General features: G+C 43.8%; 1 protein-coding gene across 1 annotated transcript; it reads left to right on the top strand.

Annotated features, from left to right (window-relative positions):
• The first annotated feature begins 1,507 nt into the window (after nucleotides 1–1,507).
• On the top strand, nucleotides 1,508–20,291 carry LOC128301519 (uncharacterized). Its single transcript, XM_053038050.1, has 6 exons — nucleotides 1,508–2,020; nucleotides 16,567–16,721; nucleotides 18,083–18,157; nucleotides 18,225–18,385; nucleotides 18,466–18,639; nucleotides 18,702–20,291. The coding sequence occupies exons 2-6, from the start codon at nucleotides 16,641–16,643 to the stop codon at nucleotides 20,143–20,145; spliced, it is 1,935 nt and encodes a 644-aa protein (XP_052894010.1). The 5' UTR covers nucleotides 1,508–2,020; nucleotides 16,567–16,640; the 3' UTR covers nucleotides 20,146–20,291.
• Nucleotides 20,292–22,117: the final 1,826 nt, after the last annotated feature.

The raw sequence follows: 22,117 nt of genomic DNA, 5'->3' as shown, positions 1-22,117 counted from the left end.
CGGGCAACTAACGGCATTGTTACGCCTTTGGTCCCTCCGCAAGGGTGCACGAATGATTGATCTCGTTTTGGTGACGTTAGTGACGAGTTTTTTTTTTATGTTCCCGTTTGAACGTTGCGGACTGTCGTTAGGAGTGTAAAAAAATCCAAAGGGAATCGGACTCCCTTAACGGACCACTAGGATTGTGGTGAATGCTGATGACTTTACAGATTATATGCAAAAAAGCACCCAGCCAGCTTAACAGGGACTTAACTGTTTTCCTTGTGGCAATATGTTTGCTTTCTGCGTGCGACAATATTTTAAACTCTTTTCTGCAGTGTAGCTTCATAGGATTATTTTTATCTTCGCTATAAAAGGATGGTTATAAAGGTTCATATAATGCAGTTAAAGTTGGTTTTTCTACAACTCCTCTTAACAGGAATAGAAAGCTTTCAAAGTAGTTATGAAAATAGTTTAAATTTGTTATCAGCCAAACTTTTTAAACTTGTAGGATTCTTTCAGTTCGTTATTAAAATCTGTAATTTACCTTCTTCAACAAAAACTTATGTGGAATAGTTATTTAAAAATAACATTTCAGTTACGATAATAATTCAGAAAGTAATTAAATTTGTCTATTTTAATCTTTTGATAAATTGTAACTAATTTCAAGTGCAAACCTGACTTACTTTGTGCCAAAGCAGATGTAATAAAAAAGGAAGAAACAAAAGGAGAAAAGATGTACATTTTACAATATTACAACGGTTTGTTTGGTGTAGTGAGGGTAAAGCGTGCGTATCTACACGAGTCTTTTGCGGGTATGGGTGAACTCACAATGGGACAGTAGGCAAAATAACTCCAAAATTAATCGAATGTAATATTTTATTTAATATGACAAGGTTTGTTTTTGAATCCTTAAAAAATTGTCTTGGTAAAAGGTGGACGTTTTTATGCAAAAATTGAAACTGAAATTCCGCTTTTTCGCATAAGTGTTAATTCTTGTTTCTGAACCAAAAAGAATAAAGTATCCTAAAATCGTGTTTTCCCAGACTCATGAATTTTTCAGGTTTTCTCAATGAATGCATTTTTAGGTTTAATGAATTTTTGCAGATCCATGAATCCTATTAATAGAGATTCAGATTTCTGAATGAATGAATTGTGAGGTTTAATGAATCTTTAAGGATATTTTTAAAAGAGATTCAGATTCCCAAGTCCCAAGTCACCAAAGAGGACTAGTGCCCCTAGAGAGAGATCCCCTTTGTTATCCTTCCTGAGTGGTTAATTTTGACAAATTTCTAAAACATATAATCTAATCTAGCACATCAAAGTACAACAGTTATATGTACTAACATTCGAATACAGATTTAAAAAATAGAGAAAGGAAACATAAAGGACGTAATTTAACTACTCTTTTAAATAAGCAATTGGTAGCCTCCTAACAAAACAAAATATTATGTCCGACGGTTACTTCACACTATCCCAGAGTGCGCAATGCGTTTGACTACGCAAGAGGGGAAAAATACGTTCGCGCTTCGAACGGTTTCCATTTCAAAACCGAAATTCAACCGTAGCGCGTGTGTGTCAGCGTTTGTGGTCCGTGAATTAAACGCAGAACGTTCGCTTTCTCGGCAACGACACATTGTGAGTCCGTGCCAGTGCCAGTGAAGATCGAATGTTGATCGAAAGCGTTGTTAGACTTGGCTGTGGATGTTTAATTTTATAACGTTCGTTTGCGCGTGGAGGAAACCCAGCTTCTTCCGGTGTGTGGTTTGGTGCGCGAGAAGCAAAAGAATCAACAACAACGCCCAGTGCATGTGCATCGTGTGTGAGAGAAAAAAAAGCAGAGGGCAGTTTATCAAACGTTGTGGAACGGTGATCAGAGGGGGAAACCAAATCGGTGTGGGAATGTTTGGGAATGCAGTGCAGTGAAGGTGTTTAGTGACATTTGCGTCGTGAATTGTACGTTTGGTTGCTGCAATGGAAAGAAATCTTCAACCATCATCGAGCCGAGGGACCATCATGCACGTTTGAAATCTTCTGGACGGTAAGTAGGAGAACAGTTTTATGTATAAAATGGTTTCAATGATGGAATATCCTTCTTATGTTTGGTAGAAACTTAACGAGTGCGTCATTTGTTCACAAGCGCTCGCACTTCCTTTTAACCCAAGCGTCCGTTTCTGTTAACGACAACTTCCTTTTTTCTTTGCTCATTTGTTCCTGCCGGGACGTAAAACCGTTTGGGCTTTCATTCTTTCTTCGCTTTCGTCCGTTGAGGGTGAGCCACGGTGAAGATGAACACGCATGCGACACACAGAAACAACGGCATGCGCATAGCCCGAGCGTGTCATGTTTTGCCGTAGCTTGTTCTTTGGAAGGCTTTGGGAAAGGGATCTTCTTACTTTTCGCATTCCTCGCGCATTCCACATCGATCAGGTCGAAATGGTTGTTTGAACATTGTTGGACCCGTCTCGATCGCTGGCGCAGTGTGCGGTGCACCGATGCACATTTTCCTGCATTTTATGCGTTTTTCCTTTGCCATTATTCCTTTTTCTTTGCTGTGTGAGAACGGCTTGGTGTGACACGGGATGTGGCGGTAGGCGAATTGTTGTTTGCCCCGACCCTATTGTCTCAGCTGATTGTTTATGTTTCTCAAGGGGGTCGGCGTATGTTTTGTGCGGGATTAAGAACATTATTTCTCGCCCGGGGGTGGGGGGCGTTTCGTCAAAGCGGCCAAAGTTGAACCGATTAGGGTTTGGTCTGCTTTGTTGCATTATCGTATCCGTAGCGTGAGAAGAGGAAGATTGCGATTGTTTGCGGTTAAGAAGGTTAAGAATCATTCTTCCCAGATGTTTGTGATGTTTGTTCTGTAAAGGCCTCGTGCGAAAGGTGAGGAACATAAATTTGCTAAAATTTGGGTGAAAAAACTAGTTTACATTTAATTTTGTTGGATGTGAAACATTTGGAACAAACAAGCAAACAAAAAGGACAATATCGAAGAGGATAAATAATTAATTCCAAATTTGAGAAGAACAATGTATTTAGTTATTAATGGTTCTACAAATTAAATTCCACCCAGCAGAAGAGTAACATTAGCTGGAGGAATGTCATGGGCGGGATTCTACATTATGGTGGGATCTAGAATAGGGTCGCATATTATGAGCCGAGTGGTCAAATTTGCAATTACATTGATTGACTGTGTATTCTTTATTATTTTCTTGCGAGGAGGATACAAAAGGTGTTTTAATACAAGTCAGTAATATTCCATCATTAAAATGTCACATGATATGTTGCTCCGGTGAACAACTATTTGGAGGATGGTAGATGAGAATTCGCTCCAATCCATGGCTATTATTTTTCAAAATAGGCACCATTCGACCTGTCTGGATTGATCCTGAATGCGTAACTCGAATTCACTTTATAATATCGTTTATATTCAGTATTCGGGGATCGATTTATTCTGTTCGCATTACGGAGCACATTAATAATTGATATTTTTACGCTTATTTCGACAGTTGGAGGATTTTTTTACCGACAGTAATTTTTATAAAAGCAAAATTTAACGGATTTTATTAAAAAAAAATTGAGATTTGACTAATAATAGCTTCAATTCTATTTACAAAACTACACGAATTGTGTCAGTATGCCATAATCCGCTTCGTTTTATTCGAGTCGATTAGTCATACAATTCCTCTATTCATTCTTGAACTCGAGAATAGCCGATAATATATCAGCAATTCGAGCAAAAGTTATAGTTTCTCGGGGACAATCGTTTGAATAATAATTAGGTAACAATTATCCTCAATTCCTTAGTCCTAAAGTTTTAAGGCAAATCCTTGGAAACTTACATTGTAAATCCTTTGTTAAGGTAGCAATTAATTTGAAGTCGTTTTATTCGTGAAGTTCTGCACTTCTGCACCACTATTTGCGCTCTATTTAGGCTAGTGCACAAAGACACGTGCCTTATTGCCGACATTAATTCATCCGTGTGTGTTTTTTCCATAAACGGTTTCTGTTGTTTTAGGGCAGATGTTACACACAAAGTATGTGTGGTACTGGGCAAACTCATGCCTATTCATTAATTCAGATCGTACACTGTACCTTTACCCCATTATCATCAACCCGTGGCGCGTTACAGAAAGAAAGCTAATAATTTAAAATGACCTTCGAAGGCAGCGAAATGGGCCTTTGTTAAACGGTAACGATCGAGTCGACAAAAGTGTCGATCAAAAAACAAGGTCCAAAGAAAAAAGCACACACAAGGCCGCGCTCATAACGCAAAACGTCTTGTCGTCGCGCCGTTCGGTACAAAGCAGTTGTAATGTTAAACAGTGCCATCACCGATTAGTGTCGATTGTACGCAAGCCCCGGGGAGGGATCATATTTCCATTTTAGTGTCGTTGATGGTTTTTTTTTGCTGGCCGCGAATGGGGTAGGAGACGCCGGAATGAGACGGCGATTTCGCATCTGGAAAGCGGAAGACACACACAGGCCGGTCCATTCATCGTTTTGGCACACCTTAAAATTAGTGCGAACGTATTGTTGAACTTCCCGGCCGGCCCGCGGTAAAAGCACCGCAACTTTGCCGAATTCCGGCTCGAAAGATTCCGCCTTGAATGCGAGTGGTTTTTTTTCCTTTTTGGGTTTACCGCGCCGCGGTATTGCACAATCGGCGGACAATCTCGTCCGGCAGCGTGCCCCAGACCAGACGAATTATTTTTGCCACCTTGCCGGGAGTCACCGGACGAACCGAGCGAGGGAGGGTGGCTTATGAAACCGTAAGGGAAAAGGGTGTGGGACGAAATTGCCCGAAGGGTTTTGGGCTCTTGTGCGCCCGTTTGAATCACAGCCGGAACAGCGCTATTGTCTAGGCTCTGAAAGGGGAGGTTCAGCTGTTGCGGGCGCGTCACTAGAGTGAGTCACGGACAATCACGGATGCGAACGGGGCAAGAATGTGAAATTGAGCCTCTCATCGGTTGAGTGAAAACAGTACCGAAAAGCCAAGGGAAAAGTGATCTGTTTCGATCGGTACCGATGGGAAGATATGAAGATGCCGGTGGAGCAGAAAGCAACACACGGGCAACGGGGTGTGTTGGTGGGTACGTACGAAACATAACAATAACAAAGCCACTTCTCCCGCTTTGGTACGCACGCTTCGAGCCCCTTTTGCGACCAGCAGACGGCAGCTAAGCAGGTTGACCCGGCCTGATGAGTCGACGCCTGTGTGTTGTTGCAGTAATTGAAGCCTGAGCCGCTGACGAGCCAGCGGTGCGCATGTAACGTTATGTTACGTTTCAATGCGAAACATCAGCAGAAAGCCAACAGCACCAGCAACAAAAAAGCACGCATCTTACCGACAGACAGACAGCTTTACCCCCAGAAGATCAACGATGGGAAAGAAGCGCAAAAAAAATGGTGCTTTCTTTTTACACATTCGTATCGATCACACACGATCGACGATTCGATCGGCGAAAAGGCGCGTAGCGGAAAAAGGCAGCCAATTTCAATGCGCGATCAGAAGAAAAGCACAGTTTCCACCGATGTGGAGTCGACTCGGACACGGACAAGCGTTTCTGGCAGGCAAACACAGCTCGCACAGCAGATTACGATCTGATCATCGAACAATTGGGTCATATGTACAATTATCAGAAACACACTAGCCACCACCAGCCTGGATTCTTCGCATGGGGCCAGGAACCTCCGAGATTTAGTTGCCTTCCCAAGTGTTTGTTTGTTGTTACTCCCAATGTATTTTTTGTTTGCATTTCTTGCCGGGCAAAAAACAGGGTGAATAAACACAGCGAACAAAAAACCATAAACTCCCCGGGTAATCCCCGTGGAAAGTAAGGACGGAACGGAGACGGAGACGCCCGGCCAGCTTTTATCGGAATTCAAAGATTTGAAGCGGGTTTGGATCGGACATGCCCGACATGTGTGATAAATCATGCGAAAACTCTGCGCGGCCCAGTACTGCAGGGTTTTATGAATTCAACGCACGAATGGCCGGTGCCGTTCAGAGGTCCGACCGAAAGGGGATGGGTTTGTGGAAGCGCACACACATGTGTTGGCCGGGTTCGGAATTTAATGAAGCCATAAAAAATATGTCGATTGACTGTAATGGATCGTCGATTATGGGACCGATGGGTGGAGGTGCGCACTTATTTCCAGACTACCACAAATCGCTCCGATGACATCGTGTGATACTGATGGGACGTGTCCGTATGTATAGTTTGAAGGTTTTTTCGGTGGATTTAGTGAAATATCTGACGAATGTGCGTGATTGAATGTCAAATTCTGTTCAAATTCAAATGGATGTTTGAGCGGTCCTTCGGCAATCGATTATAAATGCGAATGATCCGAGAACCTGTAGAAATTGCCAATTATTAAGAGTTTGGTTACATTTTTGACATAGATCTGAATGAATCTGCTTGAAATTGAATATTTGGATATCGGCTATGAAGACACGTGACTAATCTGGAGATTTATGAATATCAAAGGTTCAAGAACTTCTAAACCTCAAGAGATCCTTGAATCTTTAAAATCTTGTGGTATTATTCTCCTGGTCTCTTTAACTTTTCATTATAATCAGTATATAAATGTACAGATATTCCTCAAAACCGTAATTCTTTCGAGAATGGATGGCATTCTTCCAAGAATAAAAATTGAAGTCATTAGACAATCAAAACCATTGAGAGATTAAAGAATTTTGTGATATTTTGTTTGCAATATTTTGATGTATTTGAATCACTGTAGATCAGGGGTCGGCACACCTAACACGAATAGGGCCTGCTGTAGTTGAATAATATCTTGAAAGTCGAGTAATGATTCTAAGAACTCTTTACTGAACAGTCATATAAGTAACTCTTCTCAACAACATTAAACAAGCAAAGAAAAACTAAACCGGAGTGCAAGCTGGCAACAGCAACAATAGTTGTCCGTCTAATGGCAACTAATTCCCCTTAACAACGGTACAGAGGCATGTGGTATGCGGGGTCCAACAAACGGAATTGATCCATCCGGTACATCTAAAACCGGTCCCGAGGCGTAGATTCCAATAGTCATTCGATCGCTAATAAATATGCAATGACACACTGACGCATTTATCGCTGATGGGGTCTCCTTGATGAGCGCCTTGGAAGCCGGTGGAAGCGAGGGCACTCGCAGTCGAAGGACGTTCGACGAGTAATCGGCCGGATGTCGGATCGGATGGATGATGGTTAACCTTGAAACGCTAATCACTAACCAACGGCATCATTGGCGGGTATCGATCTCGAGACAGAGAGAAAGCAAATCCGGTTCCTCTCGACCAGCGCTTCGAGACCAGGTCTAAGATCGATCGAGGAGGTGCTAAAGAGATGCTAGCCCCAAGTGGTTGGAACTGGGAAGATTTCTCGTACCGTATGTAGCCCGACCTTTTTAAACACTTGTGTCCCATTACCGGTGTGACCGCATCCCACCCCGGGGGCTAATGAAACAGCCCAGACCAATTGATCCAGATTGCTCCAGGTAGCTCCAACATACGACCTCGATGACTCTTAAGGCACGAGCCCACGAGTGTGACAGTAAAATTGCCACCACCATTTGAATGCCGTCCATCCTTAGTGTTGTCGCAGTGATCTTGGGCGCACCATCGCCTGATACGACTGGAAGTGTGTTGGGCCCTGGATTTCCCATCTTTGTGCGGCTACTTGCCTTGCCTTGTGGTGCTCCCGAGCTCTTAGGCTGAAGTATGCACAAAGACGCACCCAATCGCCATACTCCATCAGCCATCAGTTTGCCTAATGCACGTTAGGCTGTGGAACGTTCGCGGGTAAATTGCATTTATAATTGTAGTTATTGTAGCGTGGGGAACTCAACGGCGATTAACGATCGGTGTGTGTCTCGTGTAAGCCGGAGCGGATCTCGAGCCGGGCATCACGACGATGACGATCGGCCGTGTGCTCTAGCCTGCCACATATTGCATATTGCAGTCGTTTCTTATTCCCCAAGCTGTTATGCATATACGCGCGCGCGGTCTGCGTTTCGGGGGTGTGTATGTTTGGGATGATTGTGTTTTGTTGTCTTTCTTTCTTTTGTGCTCCGTTTGCGCATAACTTACGGCGCACCATTGTTACGGCGTGTGCGCGGCACAGGGTGCGAAGTGCTCGTGCCGATGCTAATGCCACGATGCGTGTGTTTGGGTGGTAATGTTTTTTTCTTTCGTTTCGCTTTTTTTTCTACACCACATTCCTTCGTTTACCTACAGCACGTTTTGATTTGTTGCAATTGTTTACACGGTGTGTATACAGATCATTAAAATGATTTGGAAAAAAGTAAAACAAAACGAATATAGGCAGCAGTACGTCAAGGTGGCACCAAGCGATCTGATTTATGATTTCGTGCATTACGAACGAAGACAGGAATACTTGCTGTTGTGGGAGGTTCAAGAAGACAGTGAGCAAGTTTTAAAACATCGTTTGGGAATTTTATTTCAATTGGACAATGAATGATTCTACCAGATACAAGCAGTCAGTGTTCCCCAGGTATCCGAGGTATATACAAATTTACTCCAACTCTCATGACATGACGCGATAGCGAGATTAAATTTGTCAACCTTCCATCAGCGGACTTCCTGTTCGCCCCCGGTATGCTTTATGTGCGAATTTGAGCTCAGACCCCGGTCGGACAACTCTTCGCTCCACATCGCTCAGATTAGCTTGACCTTAGATGGAGTTCGCTTTTGTTTTTAGCACAAATTAATCCATTTGTCTTATTCATATTCCGCCTGCGCAAAATAATGTCGGGGGCTGTGTTGCTTCGTGGGTGAAAACAGAGTTCGCACTGCCCTTTTGTCAGCTGTCATTTTTCGGTTAGATATATCCACACAATTTTGCACCGACTCCGGACAATGGAAAGAAGAGGATGTGTTTGTTTAGCGGGGAAGCAGCGCAAAAATAAACCAAGGTCGTGGGTTTTTGTTACGTTCCAGCATAATAATAATAACGTTAATGACGCCGAGCTGAGCTAAAAATTCGAAATGGTATTGGAATATGTAATGTGGTCTGGTGCATGCTTGGAATTGATTGAATCAATGCTGTCAACGCGCGTTATGGTTACGATTTTTCGCGTTTAGGCATGATGGAATGTTAGAGTTGTGATTTACGTTTTGTTTTGTGTAATCAATTTTGGACTCTTTTCTCAAAAGAGAATCAAAAAAGAGTTAATTCTGACTTTTTCTGTATGTTAAAAATACAATACAGTAAGCTTGATGCACTTTGCATAATAAACAGTAACTAACAGATCATTTGAGAACAAGTCTAAAAGAGAGAACAATAAGGAACAAAATCAAAAAAAGAAAGCAGTATTGAAAACACTTTTAAAGGTTTAAAACTTGATAGAAATAATATAAAAAAAAGTAAAGGAAGAGAACAATAACCTATAAAATTAATAAAACAATTGAAAGCTACAAAAACATATTAAACCTAATCATATAAAACATAGAATATGAACAATATAATAAAACAAGCATGTAGGATCGACTTAAAAACGTAGAAAAAGTAAAAAAGTAAATAAAAACTCGAAGTTATCTTTAAATCCTTTACACCCAATTATAACTTTCAGAATAAAAAATAAATAGATCAAAAGAGACTGTAAAATAGACTGTGATAGAAAATATGTGATGAAATAAATAGACAGTGAAAGATGAAACCAATAACAACACATCAAAACTAGAATCATTTGCATAAAACACAAGAAACTGAATAAAATTAATTAAATTAAAATTAACTAAATTAAATTAATAAGTTTAAAGTTAATGTAAAAATAGTTAAAGTTAATGAAGTTATAGAACTAAAATTTTTAACTTCTACGTATATTTAGCAGCTTTGAAAGTAAGATTTAAAAATGGAAAGGAATGGAATACATTTTAGTTCGAGCCATCAAACGAACAAACGAACTGAAATATACCCTTAATTAATATGATCGTTATGTTTCCGTGCCGTGTGGAAGCATCGTTCATCATCCGGCTAACGCATAATTGCCGGTGTATCGTTCTGTGTCATACGGTGCAATTCCCACCGCAACGAAGGTTTGCAGCATCGCAATGCACCGGTGCGTGACCACACCGCTGCACTATGCACGCGGTAAGCGCATTAGCGGTCGGCATCCCGTCCTCCCTTCCATTAAAGTGTTTGTGAAAGATCGTCAAAAATTAGTTTTTACCTTCCGATTACCGTGCCATGCACCTTTGCGTCCGTTTTGGTTGTGGTCCGCGAGGGGTGGGAATCGATCGGTTGGTCCGGATGCGTTTATCAACCTCGGCATTAACCGGCAACCCGGCCTTGGTTGAGCGGATCCATCCACCAGCGCTGGACAATGCAAGATAGCGAAGCCCTCCGGAGGCCCTCCGGGTGGAAACGGAAAGGCGAAATCATGCGTAACGTCTTTGCCGGTGCCCTTTGTGTTTTTGGTTTGGCTGCACCGGCGGACTGCAAGTTGTGGTCAAGTTCATGCATCAGCGCAATCGGAGAACCCTGCCGAAAGGGAGTCGTACACACGCGGTCCGTTTCGTTCAAGGGGGGAGGTTTTTGTTTCGCCCTCTCTATTTCTATTGCCCGGTGGCCGACGAGCTTGACTCAAAAGGGTCTCCTCCACGTACAGTGATTTATCGTGCTGGCTGGCTTTTCGATAATAAATATTCCAACCGAAGGGTAGGGGACAGTCGAAAGTAACACCGAGTGGACCGACTGAATGATGCGTTACGACCTTGTACCAGGAGGGGAAATGAAAAAATTGAATAGGAGGAAGTTACAAAAATCACCCTCCCCTGTCTTTATGGGTCTCCGCTAATCGACGGACAATGAACGTTTCCCCGGGATTGTCGCGGGTCCTGCACAAGTGCGTTATCCGGTCGCGATCGTTTCAACAGCGTTACACACTCTAATTGTTTGCCAATCGGTTTTAAAGCGATCCTTTCTCGCTATGAATTATGCGTACCGGTTTTAGAACGGAATGATCAAGAACGGAATGTCTGTTAGGCTACGTGTTCCAATTCATTCCCCCCGTCCAGCGCCAGTTCTAGATGAAGGATTTTGTTGCCTGTGACCTTCGCCGGCTGTGAACAAGACGGCAAGGTTTTTTAATGGCAACCCTGCTCCGTTACACGCGGAAACGAAATGAATCATTGCTAATCCTTTTCAGTGGGGTCTGGGCGAGAATGTGCTAAGAATTTTTTCAGGCCGGTTCACGCGCCATAAAGCCTGTGATCCGGGGGTGAGCATGCGTGGTAAGCTCGCCTATGAGCAAAATATAATTGTTAGAAACAAGCTCTGCACGGTACGCTCTACACTTGGCCATTCGGTTTTATGGGTGTTCGGGCGAAGAAGGCGTCATAAATGAATGCTGATCAATAGCCTGGGTTGTTCTAGGGAACTCTCCTACATCAAACCGAGTATTGGTGCGTGTAGGAATAATTATGAAGGTGGCTGTAAGAAGACTACTCTGGAACCTCTGGAATACCTCCATAACTAATCGGCCAAGTGAGACTACTCTGGAATCTCTGGAATACCTCCTCAACTAATCGGCCAAGTGAGACTACTCTGGAACTTCTGGAATACCTTCTCAACTAATCGGCCAAGTGAGACTACTCTGGAACTTCTGGAATACCTTCTCAACTAATCGGCCAAGTGAGACTTCTCTGGAATCTCTGGAATACCTCCTCAACTAATCGGCCAAGTGAGACTACTCTGGAACCTCTGGAATACCTCCACAACTAATCGGCCAAGTAAGAACTCAGTCAAGACAACTAAGCCTCAGTGTCCCAAATTTGGTTCGCTGCTACATGCCACCATTTGACATTCGTTACCATTAATTTATTTTTATCGTGTTGACGCGTGTGCCCACTATTCCTCCCCATGGCAGCATATTTCGTTGCTAACGAATAGGAATGTTCAGTTTAATGAAGGTTGACCCTTATCGGTATTTATGGGACATAAAATTCCGGCAGTACGTATTTCGCAGCAATTGAACCACGAGCTGTAAGGAATCCGCGGATTGAGGGACCCTCTCCCCACCGGAAACTAGGTTACGTGGTTCCAAAAGGGTGTAAAGAACCTTTGGCGACATTAAGCGACCTGCGGGATTTACAACGTTCGACGAGGTGGTGAAACGCTAAAAAACTTCGAACGATCCGTTCCGTACCGTCGTGGACCGGAAGTTACACCCGGACCCGTGTATACCGTTCTCTGGACCACAACCATCAAAAGTGGTCCGACCACAATGTTTGCTAGGAAGTGCGCTGCTGGAGAAGAGGCCGAGAGGGCCGAGAATTCACACAATTATTCCAACAAAAGCACTTGCCTCCCCACCGGGAGCGCTGCGGTTAATCCAAAATGGCTCCCAAAAGAGGGGTTTTGCTAGTGAAGTTGTGAGCCAAGTCGTCACTACCAGCGGTCGCTGTCAGTGGTCTGCGGTGTTCTGTCAAACCAACCGTAAAGCCCTCAGTTCTTCGGTTGGTTGATTGGAGAATTGCGTGCCAGGGGGCAAACTCCCTGTGTGAATGAAGTTTAAATGTTGCTTCCATGCACAAGCTTCTTCACCTTCGGTCACTGATGCGAGACTCTCTCGCGTACAGGATGTAAAGGACCGACCAGGCTGTATTGCGAGTCGGGAACTGAGGCATATCCAAGGGTATGTAAGGGAGTAAATGCGATAGGAGAGCCGTGGCAAAAACAATAATAATAAAAAAGGAAAGAAACTAACAAAGAAACATTCATAATACATAAGAAGCGTTCATCCGTCGGCAAGAATCGCACTCCGTGGCGGGCGACACGGTTCCGTGAGCAGAGCAGCAATAAGACCATGCGCCGCGTTCTACGTTTGCTTTATGCGGGACCTTAAAGCCACCCGGCCGAAACCGGCATGATGTGTTTGAGGATGGTTCTATCGACTCGCGGGCCAACGTGGGCAACAGAACAAAAAAAAACAACATCCAGCAGACAACCTCCATGTGGTGTTGAAGGCACCGCAATGTGTTGAGGAGTAAGATAAAAAAAGAACCGAAAACATCCGGGGTCAGTGAGTGTGTGTGTGTGTGTGTGAAGAGATCGGACATGCAAGATAACGCTGGACATTGGGTCCGAAAATTTAGTGCAATAGAATTTAATGCCCTCGTAATGGGTTCGCCTGCAGGGAACCAGGGGACACACACCAGCGGATTGGGAAGTGTAGGAAAATAAATAACGCAAACAAGAGATTGGAATACGATCGAACTTTGTTCGTTCGATCGAACCAGTAATTTGAGTGTGGCAGGAAATGCCTCGTTGGTCGGACGGTTTTTTTGTTGGAGGGGTCCCAGGTGCGAATCGGTTAGCAATATGGTGCCCGCGATGGTGTTGATGAACGGCTCAGCCAAAAGCCGGCGTTCGCAGCGCGCGTCTTGGCCGTCGATTTGGGCCGTTTTCCCTTGCTTAAAGTATTTCACCAAAAAACCCCGGGGTTGTGCGTAGCAATAAGGTTTCATAAAGAAATTATCACCTTTGGCCAGTATCGGCGGGCTCATTAGCTTGGCGAACCGGAATTGCGTCGGTGTACTTCCCATCCGGATGGGATAAGATCTGCTATCGAAATAAAATATAGTAACAGCGTCGTGAGGGGGAGAAGTAAGGAAAAGTAAAGTAAAAAAAAGCCACAAGCCTGATTACTAGAAAACTTTGCCGCACTTTCGATAGAGCTGCTTTAAAAATAAATTTCTCTTTCATTTCAGTTTTCACGAGCTCCTAATAGGTGGGTCGTTTCCTTCAGTTTTTTTTTTGTTTGCTGTTCCCTGTCTACTAAAAACTACCGAAAAGCGCGAAGGCCAATAGTGTTTGGTCCGGGGGGAGATATTGTAGGGGCCAGGGGGGTAGGGGGCAAAACGGAACATCTTAGCCGTTGCGATCACGCGAGACACGCGGAAAGTAAAGGTCAATTAAACAGTCGCGGGCCTTGTTAAGTTGCGAAAGTGAGAAAACTGCCGGACCGATATAAAGTGAATATAAAGGCGTAGAAGGTAGCACAAAAAAATATATATCTGTCAGTAGAGTTGAGTAGTTAAACGTTGTACGTTGAATTAAATATTAAATTGAATTAAATATTATTGTGGATAAATTTTGAAAATTACGCTTCAACGATTGTATTGATCTTTAATGAGTATGTCCATTTGAGATGTGAGCACTCTTATCTCTTGAAGTTTAAAGGAGTTTATTAAAGTCCACAACTTCCTGAAACATCAAATTAAAATAATGATCTTTATTAGAAATGTTCTATTTAGTTTCAATAACATTACAATATTTTCATCATTTTTTTCGTTTTTTTTGATATATTAATTAATTTATAAAGAATAATCGATCAATTCTTATTGTTGATCGTTCGCTGAGTAACACCACCTGATCTTCAAAGGGTGTCTTCATAATTAACAGCACGATCGAACGCGCAGCTGCAACCCTTCTTTAATGAGAAATGTCTTTATTTATTTACGTGCTGTTAATCGTTAAACTGCAACGATCACCACCATTCACGTTCTCCGCGTAGCAAGTACGCGCGCACGTACACCCTGGTTCTATCGTACGGCCGATTGTAGCATTATTGCGTGTAGTTCACTGTGCACCGCGTTTGACGGTTATGTCTTATGTTTTCGGGCGTATGTGATCGCACACCAGACCCCCGATGACGAAACACCACCACCACCACACCACACTCCAGGTGGGTACGGTGGGCAATTCGAAAAGAAGAGCAATTTCTGCGATGCATTATATCACATGAGGCATGTGGGTAAACACCACGGCACGTCGAAAGGGTGCTGATAGTGGCTTTTTGCTTGGGATGGGATGGTAGTTAATTTTTTGTATTTTGGCGAAGCAAATTGGAGGCAAATTATGTGTGCAAACTGGAGCGCATCGGATCGTTACTTCGGGATCGGCACATGCATTAGGCGTGATGTTTCTTAGGTTTCTTATGAGGGTTTCTTTCTGCTTCTGCTTTCTTTTCGGGCCGGTTGGCAGTAGAACCTTTTGTTGAGATATGTTATACAATGCGGCGGGCGGGTGATGATGGCTCGCATGGGTTGAGGAATTATCTAAATCGTCGTATCGCTTGCTTGAGAATGCACAAACGATTATGTGCGAAACAGAACAGAGCGTGAACATCAAAGGAGTGTAACACAACCTGGACGACTGATTATATGTGTTATATTTTAATTATGTGTTATTTTATGCAGAGTGATAATAATAGTTTGCTTAAAGCACGCCTACGTTTCGTGCAGCTACAGATAAAGAACTATCTATCTGTAGCTATCATTTTAAACGACGTACTGTAGGGCGTATAATTATACTTATGATTTGCGTTCTGTTTTTACTTTCAGTCATGCTTTAAGTTGTTTTTTAATCTTAGTGGAGTTAGTCTTAGATCAGTAGACCAGTGGTAGTAATGGCGGACTTTCATGAAATATCATCCGGAACATTCCTGCTCCCATGTCTAGAATTTTATCATTTGACAGCACGTTTTGATACTAATTTCTGACCGATAGTGTAAGGGTATTGTATACAGGGTTTTTTGATGTTCAACTGACAAAAACAAGTCATTGTGTGTGTTAACGAAAATTGTAAGCAAGAATTAAATTGGCGTTCGTTTCGGTTTAGTTCTAAAGCACTACTAATCTATATTTCTCTTAATCGCTATTCTTAATTCTATTCCCATTCGGGTTCGCTCGTGAGCGCCGTTTACATATTCCGCTTGGCCACTTCAGGCCGATCCTATCTCAATCCTTAACAGTGTGTACAAAATATTAATAAGTAAAGCCCTTTTCAATGTTTTGCTAGTTGGGGAAAAGCTTTTTGAGTCGAATCAAACTTCCCTTTGACGAGGAGATCCAGAAGAAAATGTCAAGGATTTTAGATATCTTTCTTGGAAAATTATATTTCAACTTCCACAAAATCCTTGCCATGGCTCAGAATTTGCCAGTTGAATCTAAGAACCTTGTATTGTGACAGATATATTATGAGCCTTGTTGAAGGTCGTTACACTAAGAACTCAGCATCATCAAGACATCAGCAAATTGGAATTGGAAGCGTACCGGGGTTTTGAAATGAAACTTGTATCATTTTTTTATGCTTTTACTGATATATTTGGAACGCTTCCTCTTTTTGAAAGTTTTTTTTGTGGCAAAGATTTTGACAAAGTGTATGATTTTGCGGTCTTTACACGAACGGACCGGACCAAAATCTCATCCTGATCAACCCCCCCGTACGCAGGACTGGCTATCCAGTTACGGGTAAATAAAGTCACACCTGTCAGAAAGGGCAGGTCCTGGCAGAAGAAATGACAGAAAAGAAGAAGAAGAAAAAGAAGAACAAAGAAAAGCATGATTCAGTTGAAAGATCTTAATCCTGGACAAGATCAACTTCAAAATCGCAGTTCGACTTAAAAATAATATGTAAATAGATTCGACTTGCCCACTTGAACTCGAGCTTGAACTCTTGTATTGAAGCTATTTTTTATTCTGACATATTGAAGCGATAATCATCAATAAATTTACGGACTAATTTAAATTTTTCCTTTATTTCTTTTTCTCAACTTCAGATCACCAACAGCTGTTCAATAACACTTTGTCGGTGTCGCACCATTTAGCCGATCCCCATCATGATAGCGTCGTGATGGAATCCGGAACCATCGTCGTTAGTCATTCGCCAGCAGCCATTCCGAGAGCATTTCTGAATGAACGTTCTTCTTCGATGGTAAGTGTCCGCCAGCTTGGTTTTTTCCGCAGCAGTTGAGCTGAAGATCGTTATTTTGAAGATCGTTTCTATTAACATGAAATCTGAGACATGGTGACGATTCGTTTTATTTTCGTTATCGTATTTGATAGTTCCTAGAGGGTATTAACGTGTCTCAACTGATTGGATTGTTGTAGCAGTTTGCACATTTTCTCTCTCTCTTTCGCATTTATGCAAAAAGGGTTACCCCTTAATCATCAGTTTTATATTCATCCGCTCGAACACCTCGACGGTGTCGGGTATGGCGATACTGTATGAATCAACCCGTGCTAGGGCTCAGCAACACTTCCCCTCGGGGGCAATGATGATTGATTATACGCCCGTTCGGAAAGATGATAAATGATAAAGCGGTGTTGGCGAACGTTCGAGGGGAAAGTTGCCGGGTTGACACATTCTTGTCCGATGAGTGTGTACGCTTGACGAACATCCGACCGCAGACGCGAAGAGATACAATTATGGAAATAAAAAAAGTACGCCTGAGATACAACCGTGGCCGAAACAGATCCCGACCGTGTCTAATCCGACCGCGCGATGGTGAAAATGTGTGGTTTATGATTTCGAAAGTGATGCTGAAGAGTTACCATCTCGCGGTGTGTGTGTGGCTGCTTTTGTGCGGGACCCGGCGCGTGGTGTGATCTTATTGCAGCGAGCGTAACGTTAGTTCGTTAGTTCGGGTGAACGTGATGAATTTATTTGAAGCATTAGAAAGACGGAAAAAGCTTTATGCCAAACCGCTTGATCACAACCAGAAGCCAAATTAGCGACTGCTGCTGCTGGGCTTACTGGAGAGACGGAATGGAAGATCAGATCGACCCGTCAGGCGTGGGACCGACACTTACCTGCGCGCTGCACGTTTAATTCGTACAAATGATGGACCGCGCCGATCGATCTCGGTCGCGGTTCGTCATCAAAATGGTGTATTTGTGTGTGCGCGAGGGCAGGAAATATAAAGTGCAAGCTTGTTGTTATTCCACCCCGGAGCAGTTACATTATGCCATTTGCAGGAGAGTAGCTGCTTTGAATAGCAAAAAGGGCCTCCACATAGGTGGTAGGTGGCGTTATGTAACGATAGTGCATTTATTTGTTTGCCACAACTGGTGCATCATTAGTATTATTCCATGTGCACGAGTGAGCTCTGTTTTGCTATTTGTTAGCGCACCTCAGCGATGTTAGGATGTAGCCACGTAAATCGTCCGTGATCTGACGGCAACGGCTATTAATTGTGGGTTTGAACGTTAAGGAATGTACTTGATAGACTTAGAGCATATAAAGAATTCAATGCGATATATCATTAACAATTCTCTGCTTTCCTTCCTTCACAGACCATTCTTCCGTCGCAAGGCAAATCACAACAACATCCCCCCAGAATGTCGCAATTGGAAACTTTAGAAGCAAAGGTAACAGTATAAACACAAACGACAACTCTTCTTAAACATTATAATAATACCTTCACTTCACTTCCAGATGGCAAATATTGAGGTTTCGCTGTGTGCAGGAACACCCAGACGAAGAAAGGGAACATCCCTGGGAGGGTCTCTGTCCGCTCGCTCATCCCCCAGACCCGAAGCGCCACCTTCACGCGAACTGCGAACGGCTTTACAAGACCGAGAAGCTGTTATACAGAAGTAAGTCTAAATCCCTTCAAAAAGGTGCGGGATTCTTCAAGAGAATGGTTTTTAACACGCTATTGTTGCTCCTCTTGCAGTTTGCGGTTACAGCTCGGCCTGGGAAAGCTACCACGCCCGACCGGGCCCCCGTTGGACGATACGGAACGACCAGTGGCCGAACAGCGGCTGGCAAAGCTGAAATCAGACGCCGAAACCAAACGACATGTGATTAAAAATCTAAAATCCGCACTGGAGAAGCTCGACGTGACGGAGTACGTTGCGGTATGAAGCCCCCCCTCAAAATCGTAACTAATCGCCTCTCGTATTCTTTTAGCAATATCGATGTACGAATACGGCAGGCCGAGCTGGAGTACGCGCTGGGGCGGGAAGAATTGCAGCTACTTTCGCTGGTCGAGGAAGCACGGGCCCTGCAGGGACGGCTAGACAAACCAAAGCAAGAACCAAACACCCTCTACGGGATGCTACAATCGGGTGCAAGCCTAAGCCTGCTTGCTATCCGTGCGTCGACGGGTCGCTGGAACGCAAGTACCAGAAATGAGCAGCCCGGCTTTTGGGTAGACTGGGTGCTGGAGGGTGAAAGCCTTCAGCGAGGCGATCGCATCATTGAAATCAACGGCAAAGCGATCGGTGGTCGCAATCGGGAAGAGATGGCCCGTGCTATTGGGTCCCACTCCAAGTCGGAGGTGGTTGTGGCACGCGCAAGGAAAGCACCCGGCGTGAACCACTTAGCCCATCAGTCGCTGCAACAAACGCAGGCGGATAATGTTCGACTGCAGCACCGAATATCGTATCTGGAGGATCAGGTGAGGGAGTTGCTGTGTTCCAAAGACAATGGAGTGATTCGCAGCGGAGTGGCAGTGAACGGTAGTGGCGGTGCACACATCACCTCGATCAGCATCACGTCACCACCTTCGACGCCACCGGAGGGTAAAACACCGCAACCGCCGCACATATACAATTACATCGACGAAAAGGGATCATCGCCGCGCAATGGTAGCCCGGGACACGTCACAACGACCACCATCATAAAGGAGTGCGATCGAATCAATGGCGAACTAACGAACGGAGGATCGGATGTGTTGAAGTATAACTTGCGAAACTCACTCTCATCGTCCAAGATCAGCATCAATGGCAATGCGGGAGATTCCCTGACCGCGCAGTACTACAATCGCAAGGAAAGGGATAAGCGAGAACGTGAGACACGGCGACAGGATCGTGAACGCTATCTGCAGCAGTTCGGAGCGAAACTGCAGCGCAGCACCACGGATCTCGAAAGCGACTGTGATCGGAACCGATTGCTGCAGCACAGTCACAGCCGCAACCATGCCCGTAGCGTAGAACACTTGAATGGCGAACGGAAGCGTTTGGTAGCGGCGACCGCACACGAGACAGCCACGATTGGCCGTCGGAGCGATATTCGCACGGTAAAAAGCTTGGACTTTGAGTCCGACACCAACGACCAATACGCCTCGGAACCGTCCGGCCCGGTAAGCAAACATACCGGCGGTGTACGGCCCGCACCGCCAAAGAAACCGCTCCGTCTGTCGTTGCAACGCGCGCAGAGCTTGCAGACGGTGGATGGGCTGATGCTGGAAGCGCTGGCCGCCACCAACGGGCACGATAGAAAGCGTGGCATGAAACGATCTCACAAGAGCGGCACCAAAGCAACCGATCCGAGCGCGACGATGGCGTCCCAATACATTGAGAACAGTGTGCCGATGCAGACGGCTTCGCTTGGACGGCAGAAATATATGTAGACCTGTAGCGGGATCGGGCAAAATGCAAACAAAAGTGTTATACGCTGTGCTACGCTGACCATACGCGAGCGTACGAGAGTATATAAGCAATACAAATGGAAAATGAATAGCAATAAAATATCTTACAAGTGTAAAAATAAGCACAATTATGTATCCAATCCTGTAATTTCTTTTTGGCGTGAGAATCTGTCTGGCATATAGCTAAATGCCTGCTATATTTCTTTGTAGTGGGGATACAGATCGGATGGGATTTGCCCAAAGGATACGAGAAGTCATTTTTACTTTTGATTTGATTAACACCGTTTATAGACGGGATTGAGTATGGTGTTTAATTACTTTTGGAGATAATGTGAAACGCTGCTGTTAATTTAATTATCATAGTTGATAGCACCCCAAAGCGCGGAAAGATATCCCCTAGTCTCATCGGCTTATAAACTAAAATAAGCTTTTAAAAGCAATGAATTTGTTTATGGTGATCCATCTCGAGGTGATGTGGTGAGGAAGTATCTTTAGCACAATCATAAATTTTGCACCACAACAAAACCTTGAGGTTTAACAGTGACAGAAATCATTGTTGGATCGATTTCTATAAAACTGTTTGAGTGTCGGCTGTGTATTTATTAGATTTTCGCCTTTTGGTAGTGAAGCCGATTTAGATTGGACGTACATTAGGTTGGACCTCTACCAATGTCAATGTTCTCATCGGTTTAGAACGGTAGTTGATACGTTTTTTTTATTGTATTTGAAGAGAAGATGGAATTGGAGTTGTATCTTTTGTGTCTTCTAATTGGGTTCTACAAATGATGTCAATGCCGCGATGCTACCGACGTGAATTGAGGCGCATCGAGCTTTCGCTATAATTATTGACAGAGCGTCCAGAACAAGGCGAATTTTTTCGTATTCTATCGCTGATCTGTGTAGACTTCTGATCTTCCTGATCTGATACATCCTCAGAATCCAAAAGGTCAATATCCTCAGAATTCACAAGCGACGCGTATGCTACGGTGGTGTTGCACTACCGAGGAACTAGCTAGATTTGTCTAGTATGACAATATAGACGACGAACCCGTACAATATTGTTAGCTAGTTCATGCTAGTCGTGGTAGACCTCTGAGATCAAAAATTATCCCAAGACCTCAAGATCAAAGCAAGCATAAAAATGGAGAACGTAGAAGAATGTCCTTCAGCAGTTCCGAGAATTCTTGCAACATGTCAAGGGCGCAATAGCAGTGAGTGATATATTTACAGCTTAAATTATAAATTAAATTACAAAATGGCTCCTATATTATATCTGGCCATAGCAAATATAACTCACAATGAAAAATTCAACAATACACTAATGCAATACACAGAATGAAGTCATACACCCCCAAGCTTATCGACAATTCGCCGTGAACCATTATGGTGTAAAATTATTGATCCAAAAACCCTGGCCACTCGCTGATTAGTCAAGAGGAGCTGTAGTGTATTCCGTTTTATTCCTGAGTAACTAGTTCACATCATTAGGCGGTGGAAAACACAGAACAGAAACTCCAAAGTGTTGGCAAATTTTACTTTCAACCCTTCGGTACAGTCAGTCAGTCAGTGGGATACATTTTTCCCGGGCGGTGACGACGATGACGCTTGGCACGGATGCTAATGGCGCTGATCGTTAGGCTCCGTATAACTCACCATTTTGCCACAACTGACTAGATGACCTTTACCGATTGCCCTGTGCTGGGCTTTAGACAAAAGGTCATTGTCGTTTCCGCGTTCACCTGGGTGGGGGGGTTGTACCGACCGACCGGAAGCATCGTGAAGTTAGTTCCGATGGAGGAAAGTCACGTTGTGCAAGGTAGCGCAAAAAGGTATCTGTGCGTTGGGAAGCACGAAACAGCGGCCTATCGCGTGCGAAAGATCGGCAGCGTTACGCTTTCTCGCCACTGTAATAAATCGATGACACACAGTTGATCGGTTAGAGTTTTGCATGTTC

The sequence above is a fragment of the Anopheles moucheti genome, chromosome 3 (genome assembly GCF_943734755.1).
Source record: "Anopheles moucheti chromosome 3, idAnoMoucSN_F20_07, whole genome shotgun sequence".
In the NCBI taxonomy this organism is placed as follows: Eukaryota; Metazoa; Arthropoda; class Insecta; order Diptera; family Culicidae; genus Anopheles; species Anopheles moucheti.
This window is presented reverse-complemented; position numbering and strand designations above follow the sequence as displayed.